This window comes from Scyliorhinus torazame, chromosome 6 (assembly GCF_047496885.1).
Source record: "Scyliorhinus torazame isolate Kashiwa2021f chromosome 6, sScyTor2.1, whole genome shotgun sequence".
Classification (NCBI taxonomy): Eukaryota; Metazoa; Chordata; class Chondrichthyes; order Carcharhiniformes; family Scyliorhinidae; genus Scyliorhinus; species Scyliorhinus torazame.
Genome location: NC_092712.1, coordinates 291983174 through 291998094, shown reverse-complemented (window position 1 = coordinate 291998094; position 14921 = coordinate 291983174). Strand labels below are relative to the sequence as shown.

At 46.4% G+C, this 14921-nt stretch overlaps 2 protein-coding genes across 2 annotated transcripts in view; one reads left to right on the top strand and one right to left on the bottom strand.

Moving 5' to 3' along the window:
- The window catches only part of LOC140425502 (ankyrin repeat and SAM domain-containing protein 6-like), a 72817-nt gene extending 71633 nt beyond the window's left edge, over nucleotides 1–1184 (top strand). The window contains exon 15 of the mRNA XM_072509840.1: nucleotides 240–1184. Coding sequence (XP_072365941.1) covers nucleotides 240–307 — 68 coding nt within the window. The 3' untranslated portion in view covers nucleotides 308–1184. The remainder of the gene's footprint in view (nucleotides 1–239) is intronic.
- Nucleotides 1185–2616: 1432 nt separating this feature from the next.
- Nucleotides 2617–14921, bottom strand: part of pdcd6 (programmed cell death 6) — a 30588-nt gene continuing 18283 nt past the window's right edge. The window contains exons 5-6 of the mRNA XM_072509842.1: nucleotides 4774–4883; nucleotides 2617–3321 (exon numbers count right to left, since the gene is read on the bottom strand). Of these exons, the coding sequence (XP_072365943.1) occupies nucleotides 3223–3321; nucleotides 4774–4883 (209 nt within the window). The 3' untranslated portion in view covers nucleotides 2617–3222. The remainder of the gene's footprint in view (nucleotides 3322–4773; nucleotides 4884–14921) is intronic.

The window sequence follows — 14921 nt, the reverse complement described above, 5'->3', positions numbered from 1 at the left end:
CATATTGCGGAGATAAGGATCCACCATGATTCTATTTCATGCTGCAACAGGCTTGAACAACCTACTCTTCAATATTTTGACCTGCTTCTGGGATGCAACTAGATGGCTTCTATGGACATTAACTTTCAATTGTCAAATCTAAAAAAAAAAAACATACCTCACTCTTGTGCATATTATCTCATTTTGTGATGTCTATTGGAAGCTATGTGAAATTTAATGTATCTATTTAATTCCCACAGCTCCTACTGCCCGGGTTAATAGACCAGTTGTACCAGACAAGATGATCTTGAATTGTAAGGATGGTTGAGCAAACGATGATTTGTAGCATAAGCTGACAATCTGTATTTTGGTGCACATTCATTACCATGACGACAGACGTTTCAGATAGAGATGTGGGCCTTATGGAAAGATCCCAAAGCTGACCATCTGACAAAAGCTATGGTGTCATAACCAACCAGAATGGGAGGCTACAGATCAAATGTCATCAATAGCACAAATGAAGTTTTTTGATGTTTGGTTTGTATTTAATATATATGCTGGCTATTAAAGTATACAAGATGCCATTTAAATATGCAGAGTGTTGTGTAATTACCTAACAGTAAATGCAGTCTATTAAAACCTGTGTTTAACTTATTCCTTAGTGCTCAACTCAGTAACTGAAGATAATTTAATACCCTGATTGGAATTCTGGGATGCTACGGAGGTTGATTATTTTTAGGTACAGTAATTTAGCCAGTGAGTTATGCTATTGGCGGCAAACAAATTATTCAAATTAATAAGATGGGGTTGCACTAAGACTTAAAATTAACCATGAATTTGCTGCATTTCACTTGACAATTACATTACTGGAATAAACAAAATTGCTGACCAGAAAGTCCCAGGTTCAATCCTCTGCCTATTTTAATGAATAGCAGTAGAGTGCAATTGGACGCTAGGGGAAATGCAACCACTCTTCTTAGAGTTAGCTGATGGTTGTCCATTTTTGTGTATCTGTGGATATGAAAACTAGCCCTTACAACAGTCAAAATTGGAAGCAAATGGTTTGTACGACCCTAATGAAATTTTGTTACCACTTGATAACATGAGCTCATCCATTACTTTTCAGCAACCAACTGCATAAATGAAACCACAGTATGTATAAAGCGTCACTATTGTAATTTTGGAAATAAATATTCTATTTAAAAGCTTGTGTCTGAAATGTTCACTAAACTGCCTGGTATTGCCACCAGTAGCTTATGCCTGAACAAGCCATAATGGTGGCAATGTGGTGAAGAAATTGAAAGTATAATCTAATTTCTGCAGTGTAAATTCTATGATTCTAGGTTACTGATGTTAGTAGAAAGTCAATTCCCAAAGACAAAAGGAAGATTTAGAGATTGACTGTCTGAAAGGTAAAGGCATGGATAGAAAGTTTCCAGCATAATTAAATTCTTCAGATCAGGGCAAGGAAGCAGCTCAATCAGAATTGGAACAAAATATATTCATGTTTTCTGAAGACAATACAAAAGTAATTAAGACCAAGATTGACTTAAATCAGCAACAAGAAAATCTTTCTGCTCTGAACAAATGGAATCCAGTCTGGCATTTTTGCGAAATGTCGTACCAAAACTAAATAAGATATACCTGCAGAACCAGATTCCTGGGTGAGATTCATTTCCAGCTGAAGAGTTTTAAGCTATTCACATCGACATGCTGCGCTTAACTTTCCTCTTTTTTTAAAACCAGATGGTTTAAAGAAAGTGCTTGTTCAAATCTTTGAACTAGGCTGACTGACTTTGTTGCTTAGGAATTCTACATTTGAAATGAAATTGGGCAATATAGTAATACCCCAAAATATTGTGCAGTTTATCTTTTTGTAAGGACAGACATATTTTGCTCTAGAGGGTGTACAATGGTGGTTCATTAGACTGGATTTGAGGTTGAGGGGATTGGTCTATGCAAAGATTGAGCAGGCCAGATCTAGATTTCCTCAAGTTAGGAATAAGGGGCTTGAACAAAAGTTGAACCAAGAACATACAGCCCCAATAGGGTTCAAAGGGCCATGAATCAAGGAGATTCTCTACCCTAGAGCGCTGTTGGAGTACATTTATATGATATGGAGGTGTGGTAGCTAAGTCATGATGTTGAATTTTGAGCAATTATCTCTTGGGAGAAAGCTGCAACCGATTTTATCCTTCATTCCAGCAAAGCCATTGATGGCCACTGCTTGGTGGGTGGGTTCAAGGCTTGCTCCAGTGATTTGACCATTGAGTCTGCACCGATCCTCTGAGCATCCCACATTGGCCCACAACCCCATCTAACCTGCACATCCCTGGACACAAGGGGCAATTTAGTATGGTCTAACCTGCACATCTGGACAATGTGCAAACTCCACAGTCAGGTGTTAACTGAGGCCTTGTCCTTAGCTAGTAGATATAAAATGTGGAATGGAATTATCCCAAATTTCCTGACCAATATTTGTCATTCAATGCCAATCATTGTTAGGAAATCTGCTGCCATATTTCTTAGTGACCATACTTAAGACACTTCATTGGTTGTGAAAGGCACTATAAAAACACAAGATTTATTTGCTATATGTAAAACTCTAGACAACTGAAATGTATATAAAATACAACATATTGAAAAGTAAGATTTATTTTTGTTGTGAATTACCATAGGTTTACATTATAAATGTTACAGTAAATAAACATTTGGCACCTTCTAGTTTATACGGAGCATTTTGCATATACAAGAGCAAGTATCATGGCATTTCCTCGACGTCTATAGCTCAAGGTTATGGACGTGACATGATACTTAACTAGATTCCCATTTTCATATTAAACCAATCTTCATTGTAGAACTATTAACATAATTGTTGCTCAATATAAATTGCAAAGAATATTCGGCATTTAAAATGAAATACAACTAAGCTTGCTTCGGTTAGTTTGCATTACAAATTTACTCAGCTGAGACTGAATATTTGACATTTTGTATTGTTTGGCTTAAGGAAATTTCATAAGGCACCATGCATAACATTTAAAAAGCATTTCTTGCTATATATCTGAACTAATTATCAAAACTCATTTGTTCCAGATGCAATAGGATATGTATGATAGTGCACCTGTATGCAGTAAGCCAATTAAATATTAAAGTACTCCATTTTACAAAGTAAAAAGTGAACTGACCACCAGCGTTTAACTTCAAATGTGTCAGCTGGGTCTAAATTGTGATATTAGCCAATATTTATAGTACAGTGAAGACCATGTTGAGGTACTGCTCATATGAAACTTGAATCCAGCCATCCTGGTCAGTGTCGTATCGCCTGAATATATCAGTCAGTCTCTGTTCAACGAATAAACAATAAATTATTTACTTGTGACGGTCCAACATTCAAGCCAGAAATGTTCAGCTTTCAGTTAAACATTTCCTGTTAACCCTCAACCACAGAAGCAGAAAAGGTTTCTTACCTATTTCAGATTCTTGCTTCTCTCTTTCTCCCCCCCCCCCCCAATAAAGTCATTATTTTGATTAAGCAGGCTATGATTTATTAAAATCCTGAGTCAAAATTATGAACTAAAAATGGAATCCAATTAATACCAAAGTTAAGCCAACTAAATCAGGAACTCAATTTCCAAAGATGCTGTTGACACTTCAATTTGGGAGACACCAGAGTGTCAAGGGCCGTTATGGATCATGAATGGGGTCACAGTTCAATCTGATCATGTCATCAACTGATACAAGGATTTGATAGCTCTTCAGGACAGTGATCCTTCTCTCTAAGAGGTACAGTGGTCAATCATAGTACTTCTACTTTTGCTTGAGGTACTGACACCTCGTCTATGGTACACTGCCATATAGGACATGTTATATTACCATGCGTGGTAATATATTGTGATCTTTGTCTTTATATCCAGAATGGTCTGTTGTGTTGCTGATGAAAGAATCCACCAATCCAATTAATGAAACCAAACTAATTATTAAAACTATTAACTAAATGAAGTTTGCACACTCTACTGAGCTACAGTCAATAAGTAATATTGCATCTGTGTAATATTACATATTACACAGATGTAATAATTAACCCTTCACTAACTTGTCTATCTACATATCACAGAGCAATGACCAATTTTGTTCTTCCACAGTAATGTAAATACACCATCGTAATCTATAATTTGGTACAAGGATGCAGGATTGAGATGGCTGGTGATAGTATTCAATTAATTTATCACTTTGAGCAGGGGCTGGTTTAGCACAGTGGGCTAAACAATTGGCTTGTAATGCAGAACGAGGCCAGCAGCGCGGGTTCAATTCCCGGACCAGTCTCCCCGAACAGGCGCCGGAATGTGGCGACTAGAGGCTTTACACAGTAACTTCATTGAATCCTACTTGTGACAATGAGCTATTATTAATATTTCAGCACGGAGATGTAAAAGTATCAACGAACAGATTCCCATGAATATTGTTTGTGTTTTACAAAGAGTATTTTGACAAACAAAACCAGAGTCATGACCTTTATTTTTTAAAATTTAGAGTACCCAATTCATTTTTTCCAATTAAAGGGCAATTTAGCGTGGCCAATCCACCTAGCCTGCACATCTTAGGGTTGTGGGGGCAAAACCCACGCAGACATGGGGATAATGTGCAAACCCCACACGGACAGTGACCCAGGGCTGGGATTTGAACCCGGGTCCTCAGCGCCGCAGTCCCAGTGCTAACCACTGCGTCACATGCAGCCATCACATGCCTAATTGCTGAATGGTCTGGAATGAAAACTATTAAAAGACTCAATCTTACCTGCAAGACAATGCAGCACTGAATAAAATCATCAAAGGCTACCTGCCCTCTTCCTTGTCGGTCAAATTTACTAAGAAGAATGCTGTAGAATTGGTCTGACATACGGTACCCTTGAAAAAGGGGAGCGGTAAAAGTAATACTTTAGAAAATCTTATAGTTGGGCACCAAAACTTAAAGTATTACACTTCAACTCTCATAACTATACACACACGCACCAGTAGTGAAATGAAAGTCACCATAGTCCCCAGGGATCCTAGACTTTTAAGAGATGACTGGTGGACTTCCGGTGGCGGGAGGGAGTAGGTCGCACATTTGGTGGCTCCCGTTTCGGTTGGACCTTTGGACCTGTTCCCCTGACGTTTTTGCGCTTTTGAGCGCGGAACTGGAAAGCAATAGTACTCAGGCACTGAACCCATACAGAGTTGTATGGATTTAAGAAGCCAGAGCGACCGTAAACAGCGGAAGAAGTGGTCAAGCAAGGGCACGGTGGAGGCTGAGAGAGAGACCAATATGGCCAATGTCCAGAGCAAGGCGCCGACAGCCCAGCCTACAATGGAGCAGCTGCTACACGCCATGCAAGAGGGCTTTTTAGCTCTGAAGCGCGATAACTTGGAGCCGCTCCAGAAGTCGATGGACCGATTGGGAAAAAAGGCTTGATTATCAGGCTGAGAAGCTCCAGAAGCTGGAGAAGATGATAGAGGAGCAGGCCGATTTTCAAATGGTGGCGGACGTGGAGATTTGGAGGTTGAGGGATCAGCAAAAATGCTCCTGGAAAGGTTGGAGGACCTGGACAACAGATCTCACTGGCAGAATGTAAGAATCGCTGGCATCCCGGCGGGGGCTGAGGGGCTGGATGCTGCCGCGTATGTGGAGGGTATGTTTCAGAAGCTGCTGGGGAACGAGGTGTTCCCTTGCCCGCTGGTGGTGGACAGGTCACGCAGAGTGCAGGTGAGGCAGCCCCAACGAGGGGGTCCCGCACAAGCGATGGTGGTCCAGTTTCACAGGTACCTGGACAAGGAGCGGTTTCTGCAATGGACCAAGAGCACACAAAGCTGTAGTTGGGACAATAGCACCCTGCATGTTTACCAAGACCCGAGTACTGAGGTGGCCAGAAGGAGGGGAGGCTACAGGCAGGTGGAGATGATTTTGTATCAGAACAAGGTGAAATTCGGGCTGCTTTTTCCGGCGCAACTGTGGGTTACGTATGAGAGTCAGCAGCACTATTTCGAGGAACCCGAGGAGGCGATGGACATTGTTAAGCAAGAGCTGGCCCTGAGCGGAGGACTCTTGGTAGAACTTTTAAGTCTATTTTGTTTCTCTTTCGCTGTGAGTGATGCCTGCATGCTTGGGTCCGTTCTTTTCGGTTTTTTCGACCTTTTAAGGTGGATGTATTTTGGTGGGATGTGTTTTTCTTGTTCTTTTTCGTGGTTTTCTTGAATGTTTCCTTTTTGGGTTACTTGTTTGGTTGGAGTTTTGACAGGGAGAAAATATAAAAAAGAAAATACTTAAAAAGGTGAGGTTATGATGGGGGAATTTTTTGCAATCTTTTTCTGTGTTTGGAGGGGAAGGGCTGAGTGTGCCTGGTACTTATCTCTATTTGTTTGATTTAAATTGCACTATTGTTGGGGATGTTTCTGACTTGTATAGAGTATTTGTTTAAGCAGGACTGGTTTGGGGAAGTGGTATGGATGGGCCGGGGGGGGGGGGGGAGCCAGGGAACAATGAGTGAGAGACACGCTGGCGCTGAAGCTGGGAGCCACCAGGCTAGCTGGGTGGGCTAGTCAATGGAAGCCAGGTGGGGGGTGTTCATATAGTTAGATGAGAGCAGGGGTTCGGTGGTAGGATGGTGTTAGGCTAAGGAAGGGCTGGATTAGTCAGGTCTTTCATTCGGGTCTCGACACTAAGACAAGGGGTTGCGATTCTGATTAATAAAAGGGTTCAATTTGAGGCGGAGGGTACAGTTGCGGATGGGGGCAGCAGATTTGTTATGGTTAGGGGTAAGCTCGAAGGGGTGAAAGTAGTCTTGGTTACTGTGTATGCCACTAATTGGGACGATGTGAATTTTATCAGGAGGTTGCTGGGGAAGATCCCCGACTTGGGACTCACGCAAAGTGATCATGGGTGGGGACTTTAACATGGCCCTGGACCCGAGCCTGGATCGGTCGTGTTCAAAAACGGGCAGGTTGCAAGCGATGGCAAAGGAACTGAGAGGGTTCATGGAGCAAATGGGGGGAGCTGATCCGTGGAGATTTAGCCAGCCGTCGGCGAGGGAGTTCTCATACTACTCCCACGTACACAATGTGTATTCCCGAATTGATTTTTGTCATGAGTAGGGACTTGCTGGCTGGGATGGTGGGGGCAGAATATTCGGCAATTGCCATATCGGACCATGCTCCGCACTGGGTAGATCTACAGATTTGTAAGGAAAGCTTTCAGCGCCTACAATGGAGGCTGGAAGTTGGATTGCTAGCGGACGAGGCGGTGTGAGAGACTCAGGAGATGCATGCAGAATTACCTGCAGGTAAACAATACTGGAGAAGTCTCAGCAGCGGTGCTGTGGGAGACGCTGAAGGCAGTGGTGCGAGGGGAGCTGATCTCAATCCGGGCTCATAGAGACAGGACAGATAGGGCAGAAACGGACCGACTGGTTAAGGAAATTTTACAGACGGACAGGAGCTACGCGGGGTCCCCGAGGCCAGAGTTACTCAGGAAAAGACAGAGGCTGCAGGCAGAGTTCAGGGTGCTGACTACAGGCAAGGCCGTTGAGCAGTTTAGAAATGCAAAAGACGCAATATAGGAGTATGGAGAGAAGGCCAGCAGAATGCTCACGCAACAACTAAGGAAGAGAGAAGCGGCTAGGGGGATAGGAAAGAAAACGGATGGGGAGGGAAATCTGGTGGGGGACTTGCGCTTATGCAACCTGCCCCAGTTCCGTGCCACCTGAATCCCCAAATATCGGAAACTCTCCCCCACTAGCCTGAACGGCAACCCCTTCAGCCTACTCTCCTGCCTCCTCGCCTGAATTACAAACAACTCGCTCTTAGCCATGTTCAGTTTGTATCCGGAGAACCGGCCAAATGCCCTCAGGGTTGCCATAATACCGTCAATCCCCACCGTTGGGGAGATCATCCGCGTATAACGAGACTCTATGTTCCAGCCCCCACGGACCAGCCCTTTCCATCCCCTAGAAGCTCTCAGTGCAATTGCCAGCTGCTCTATGGCTAGCGCAAACAGCAGTGGGGAGAGAGGGCAGCCCTGTCTTGTCCCACGGTGCAGTCTAAAGTAGTCCGATGTTGTCTTGTTCGTCCTTACACTCGCCTCCGGGGCCTGATACAATAGCCTAACCCAGTCGATGAACCCCCCCCACCCCCCCGAACCGTCCTAGTACTTCACACAGATAATCCCACTCGACCCGGTCAAAAGCCTTTTCAGCATCCACGGCTACGACTACCTTTACCTCCCTACTCTCCAGGGGCATCATAATCACGTTGAATAGCCTTCTTATGTTGGCCACCAGCTGCCTCCCCTTTACAAACCCAGTTTGGTCCTCCACAACTACATCCGGTACACAGTCCTCAATTCTGGTCTCCAAAATCTTGGCCAGTAACTTGGCGTCTACGTTAATCAAAGAGATCGGCCTGTATGACCACGGGCCTCCGGGCCCTTATCCCATTTCAGAATGAGCGAGATGGTGGCCTGCGACATCGCCGGGGATAGACTCCCTCTGTCTCTTGCCTCGTTAAAGACCCTGACCAGCGCCAGCCCCACTATCCCGGCAAATGTTTTGTAAAACTCCACCGGATACCCATCCGGCCCCAGGGCTTTACCCTACTGCATGACCTTCAGGCCCCCCAACAACTCTTCGATCCTGACCAGGGCCCCCAGTCCGTCCACCAACCCCCTCCCCACTCTTGGGAAGGTCAGTCCGTCCAAGAATCGCCTCATTCTCTCCCCCCCGCCCCCCTCCCCTCGGGTGGTTCCGAAGTGACCACTTCCTATAAACAGCTTCCTATGAAAGTCCCTGAAGACCTTGTTCAGCCATGCTGGATCACCCACTAGATTACCTTCCCCATCCACTACCCTCCCTATTTCCCTAGCCGCTTCCCTCTTCCTCAGTTGCTGCGCAAGCATTCTACTGGCCTTCTCCCCATGCTCATAAATCGCATCTTTTACCTTTCTAAGCTGCTCTACAGCCTTGGCTGTAGTCAGCACCCCAAATTCGGCCTGTAGCCTCTGTCGTTTTATCTCTGGCCTCGGGGATTCCTCTTAACTCCTGTCCGTCCGTAGAATTTCCTTAATCAGTCGGTCCGTCTCTGACCCATTTGTCCTGTCCCTGTACGCCTGGATTGAAATCAGCTCACCACTGCCTTCAGTGCCTCCCAGAGCACCGCTGCAGAGACGTCTCCAGTATCATTCACCTGCATGCAATTCCTCAGCCTCTCGCACACCGCCTCGTCCGCGAGTAGTCCAACTTCCAGCCTCCATGGTGGGCGCTGAAAGCTGTCCTTATAAAACTGCAGGTCTACCCAGTGCGGAGCATGGTCCGAGATGGCAATTGCCGAATATTCTGTCCCCACCATTCTGGCCAGCACGTCCCTACTCACAACAAAGTAGTCAATTCAGGAATACACTTTGTGGACGTGGAAGTAGTACGAGAACTCCCTCGTCGACGGCTGGCTAAATCTCCACTGATCTGCTCCCCCCATTTGCTCCATGAACCCTCTCAGTTCCTTTGCCATTGCTGGCAACCTGCCTGACCGGTCCAGGCTCGGGACCAGGACCGTATGAAAGTCCCCGCCATGATCAACTTGCGTGAATCCAAGTCGGGGATCTTCCCTAGCATGCTCCTAATAAAATCCACGTCGTCCCAATTAGGGGCATACACACTGACCAGGACTACTCTCAACCCTTTGAGCCATATCCCTCACCATAACAAACCTGCCACCCCTATCCACGACTGTGCCCTCCGTCTCAAATTGTACCCTTTTATTAATCAGGATCGCAACCCCCCTCGTCTTAGAATCAAGCCCCGAATGAAAGACCTGACTGACCCAGCCCTTCCTTAACCTAACCTGGTCTGCCACTTTCAGGTGCGTCTCCTGCAACAAGAAGACTATGTCCGCCTTCAGAACCCGAAGATGCGCAAACACCCGCGCCCTCTTCACTGGCCCGTTTAGCCCTCTAACGTTCCAGGTGATCAGCCTGGTTGGGGGTACTTCAACCCGCACCCCCCCCACCCCCCCCCCCCCCCCCCACTTTGCCGATCAGCCATCCCCTTTCCTTGGCCAGCCCCCCAGCCATGTGTCGCGCTTCCATTGGCCAACCCCCTGGCCGGCTCCACCCATGACCTCCTCACTGTTACCATGCCCAGTTTCCATCCCTTCAGCAGAACAACTACCCCCCCCTTTCCCCACCCTCCTATCACCTAACCCCTGCCCTAATCTAACTATATGGATACCCCCACCTCGGCTCCCGTTGACTAGCTGCACTCAGCTAGCCTGGGGCTCCCAGCCTCGGCTCCAGCCCATCTTCCACCGATTGTTCCCAGTCACCCCTCCACACCACTTCCCACTGGTCAGGGTTTTTAACGAGGCAAGAGACAGAAGGGTTCTACCCCCCGACGATGTCGCAGGCCACTATTTTGCTTATTCTGAAACGGGATAAAGACCCGGAGGCTTGTGGGTCTTACAGGCTGATCTCTTTGATCAACATAGACGCTAAATTACTGGGCAAGATCTTGGTGACTAGAATTGAAGACTGTGTACTGGACGTAATTGCGGAGGACCAAACCGGGTTCGTAAAGGGTAGGCAACTGGTGGTCAATCTAAGAAGGCTGCTTAATGTGATTATGATGCCCCCGGAGAGCAGGGAGGCAGAGATAGTGGTAGCTATGGATGCGGAAAAGGCTTTTGACCGTTTCGAGAGGGACGATTTGTGGGAGGTACTGGGACGGTTTGGGTTCGGGGAGGGGTTCATTGACTGGGTTAGGCTGTTATATCAGGCCCCAGAGGCTAGTGTAAAGACAAACAGGACGACATCAGATTATTTCAGACTGCACCGTGGGACAAGACAGGGTTGCCCTCTCTCCCCACTGCTGTTCGCGCTGGCCATAGAGCCCCTGACAATTGCTCTGAGAGCTTCAAGGGACTGGAAAGACTGGTCCGGGGGGAGTGGAACATAAAGTCTCGTTATACGCGGATGACCTGCTGTTATACATATCGGACCCAATGGCAGGGATGGACGGTATCATGGAAACCCTGAGGAAATTTGGCCGGTTTTCAGGATATAAACTGAACGTGGCTAAGAGCGCGTTGTTCGTAATTCAGGCGAGGGGGCAGGAGAGTAGGCTGAAGGGGTTGATGTTCAGGCTGGTAGGAGAAAGCCTCCGATACTTGGGGATACAGGTGGCACGGGACTGGGGCAAGTTGCATAAGCTCAACCTATCCCGACTGGTGGAATGAGTGAGGGAGGAGGTTCGGAGTTGGGATGCGCTCCCGCTGTCATTAGCGGGGAGGGTGCAGACTGTTAAGATGACGATTCTCCCGAGATTCTTGTTCATATTTCAGTGTCTCCCTGTTTTCATCCCAAGGTCCTTCTTTAAGAGGCTGAATAAAATTATCCTGGGATTTGTCTGAGTGGGGAAGTCCCTGCAGGTGAGGAAGGTGATGCTTGAAAGGAACAGAGGGGAAGGGGGGCTGGTATTGCCGAACTTCAGCAACTACTACTGGGCGGCCAACATAGCGATGATAAGGAAATGGATGGTGGGTACGGGGTCGGTTTGGGAGCGAATGGAGGCTGCTTCGTGCAGGGGCACCAGTTTGGCAGCCCTGGTTACGTGCCTCTGCTGCTCCCGCCAGCGTGGTACTCCACCAGCCCTATAGTGGTGGCAGCTCTTCGGATCTGGGGCCAGTGGAGGAGGCACATAGGGGAAGTGAGAGGATCGGTCTGGACCCCAATCTGCAGCAAACACCGATTTGCCCAGGGAACATGGACGGTGGGTATCGACTATGGCGGAGGGAGGGGATGGCGAGGGTGGGTGATCTGTTCTTGGAAGGGAGCTTCCCGAGCATGAGGGCGTTGGAGAAGTTTGGGCTGGCGGGAGGGAATGACTTTAGATACTTGCAGGTGCGAGATTTCGTGCGCAGGCTGGTGCTGTCCTTTCCACGCCTCCTGCCAAAGGGGAGGCAGGACAGGGTAGTATCGAGGGGAGAGGTAGGTGAGGGTAGAGTCTCAGATATTTACAAAGAACTAATGGGAGCAGAGGATACACAGACTGAGGACCTGAAGCTTAAGTGGGAAGAGTAGCCCGGGTTTTGAAAACTGGGGTGGTAATGAGTCCTGAAGTGGCAATCTTTGGGGTGTCGAAGGACCCAGGAGGAGAAGGAGGCCGACGTCTTGGCCTTTGCTTCCCTGGTAGCCCGGCGACGAATACTTTTGTGGTCTAGAGAAAGTTAAGTTCGCCTTGAGATGTTCACTATCAGGGTTCGTCCGGAGGTGGCAGCTATTCATTGACTTCTTTGCGGAGAATTAACATTCAGCAGGGGGGAGGGGGGGGGGCTAGGGTAGAGGGTGGTTTAGGCAGGTCCTTGCGAGAATAGAGTTGTGGTTTGTACTATGCGTTATTTGCTTTTCTTTTTTGTACAGTACTATACAATGTCGTTGTTTTATATGCCAAAAATACCTCAATAAAATTGTTTATTAAAAAAAAGAGATGACTGGTGGTGACTTAACCTCAGGCAATGGGCAAGGTTGAGAAGGATAACCTTAGTCAGTATGGAAATTGAACGTGCACGCTGTTGTCATCACTCCATACCAACCATCCAGCCAGCTAGCTGACTGATCCCAAGTCACACACACACCAGCAGTAATACAAACATGAACCAAGGATTGAATTGACACAAACAAAGTTGGTTGATTTCCACAGAATTCTCCCTTTTGAAATAATTAAATAAAAACCATGTAGATGGCATAGATCCTTCAGAGTGACTGGATAGGGTTTTGACCCAGCAAGGTACAGGGAAGGAGATTGCTAAACAAGTCCCACGCAGCCACAATTCTTTTTTTATTTTTCTAATTGAGGGGCAATTTTAGTTGACCAGTCCACTCTGTATCTCTTTTGGGTTGTGGGGGTGAGACCCATGCAGACATGGGGAGAATGTGCAAACTCCACACAGACAGTGACCCAGAGCCAGGATCGAACCCTGGTCCTCAGCAATGAGGCAGCAGTGTTAACCACTGCACCGTGCAGCCTACAATTCTATTTCATAATAGCTCTGCAAGAATCATGGATTGTAACACCTGATAAGGATGTTCAAAAAGAATGGGGGGGGAAAAAATAATACATTTTGAACAAAAAAGAATGACTTGCAAATGGTATCCAACCATTTACCTATTTCACAGTAAGAACAGATTTCAGCAGCTTAGCCAACTAAAGGCAAATTACTATACATTACTTTGGCTACAAGAAATGAGATTTTAACAGTTATCAAAATTAGACCTTCACTTTCACAACCACAATTATATATTAGGGTTATGGCATCTTCTATTACACTACAAAGGCAAAAGGTTTGAAATACAGGGAGATGGTGGCATAGTGGTCATGTCACTGGTAACCCAGAGGCCCAGGTTAATACTATGGGGACAGATTCAAATCGTATAATTGGAACAACAATAGTTCACCCTCTACCCAAGGTGACCAGTCACATGACCCAGGTTTTAGCGGCTGGTTTAGCACAGGGTGATAATGTCGTGTCCCTGTTCAAAAAAGGGACTAGGGATAACCCTGGGAATTACAGGCCAGTTAGTCTTACTTCGGTGGTAGGCAAAGTAATGGAAAGGGTACTGAAGGATAGGATTTCTGAGCATCTGGAAAGACACTGCTTGATTAGGGATAGTCAGCACGGATTTGAGGGGTAGGTCTTGCCTTACAAGTCTTATTGAATTATTTGAGGAGGTGACCAAGCATGTGGATGAAGGTAAAGCAGTGGATGTAGTGTACATGGATTTTAGTAAGGCATTTGATAAAGTTCCCCATGGTAGGCTTATGCAGAAAGTAAGGAGGCATGGGATAGTGGGAAATTTGGCCAGTTGGATAACGAACTGGCTAACCGATAGAAGTCAGAGAGTGGTGGTGGATGGCAAATATTCAGCCTGGATCCCAGTTACCAGTGGCGTACCGCAGGGATCAGTTCTGGGTCCTCTGCTGTTTGTGATTTTCATCAATGACTTGGATGAGGGAGTTGAAGGGTGGGTCAGTAAATTTGCAGACGATACGAAGATTGGTGGAGTTGTGGATAGTAAGGAGGGCTGTTGTCGGCTGCAAAGAGACATAGATAGGATGCAGAGCTGGGCTGAGAAGTGGCAGATGGAGTTCGACCCTGAAAAGTGTGAGGTTGTCCATTTTGGAAGGACAAATTTGAATGCGGAATACAGGGTTAACAGTGGAGTTCTTGGCAATGTGGAGGAGCAGAGAGATCTTGGGGTCTATGTTCATACATCTTTGAAAGTTGCCAATCAAGTGGATAGAGCTGTGAAGAAGGCCTATGGTGTGCTCGCGTTCATTAACAGAGGGATTGAATTTAAGAGCCGTGAGGTGATGATGCAGCTGTACAAAACTTTGGTACGGCCACATTTGGAGTACTGTGTACAGTTTTGGTCGCCTCATTTTAGGAAGGATGTGGAAGCTTTGGAAAAGGTGCAAAGAAGATTTACCAGGATGTTGCCTGGAATGGAGAGTAGGTCTTACGAGGAAAGGTTGAGAGTGCTAGGCCTTTTCTCATTAGAACGGAGAAGGATGAGGGGCGACTTGATAGAGGTTTATAAGATGATCAGGGGAATAGATAGAGTAGACAGTCAGAGACTTTTTCCCCGGGTGGAACAAACCATTAAAAGGGGATATAAATTTAAGGTGAAAGGTGGAAGATATAGGAGGGATATCAGAGGTAGGTTCTTTACCCAGAGAGTAGTGGGGGCATGGAATGCACTGCCTGTGGAAGTAGTTGAGTCGGAAACATTAGGGACCTTCAAGCAGCTATTGGATAGGTACATGGATTACGGTAAAATGATATAGTGTAGATTTATTTGTTCTCAAGGGCAGCACGGTAGCATTGTGGATAGCACAATTGCTTCACAGCTCCAGGGTCCCAGGT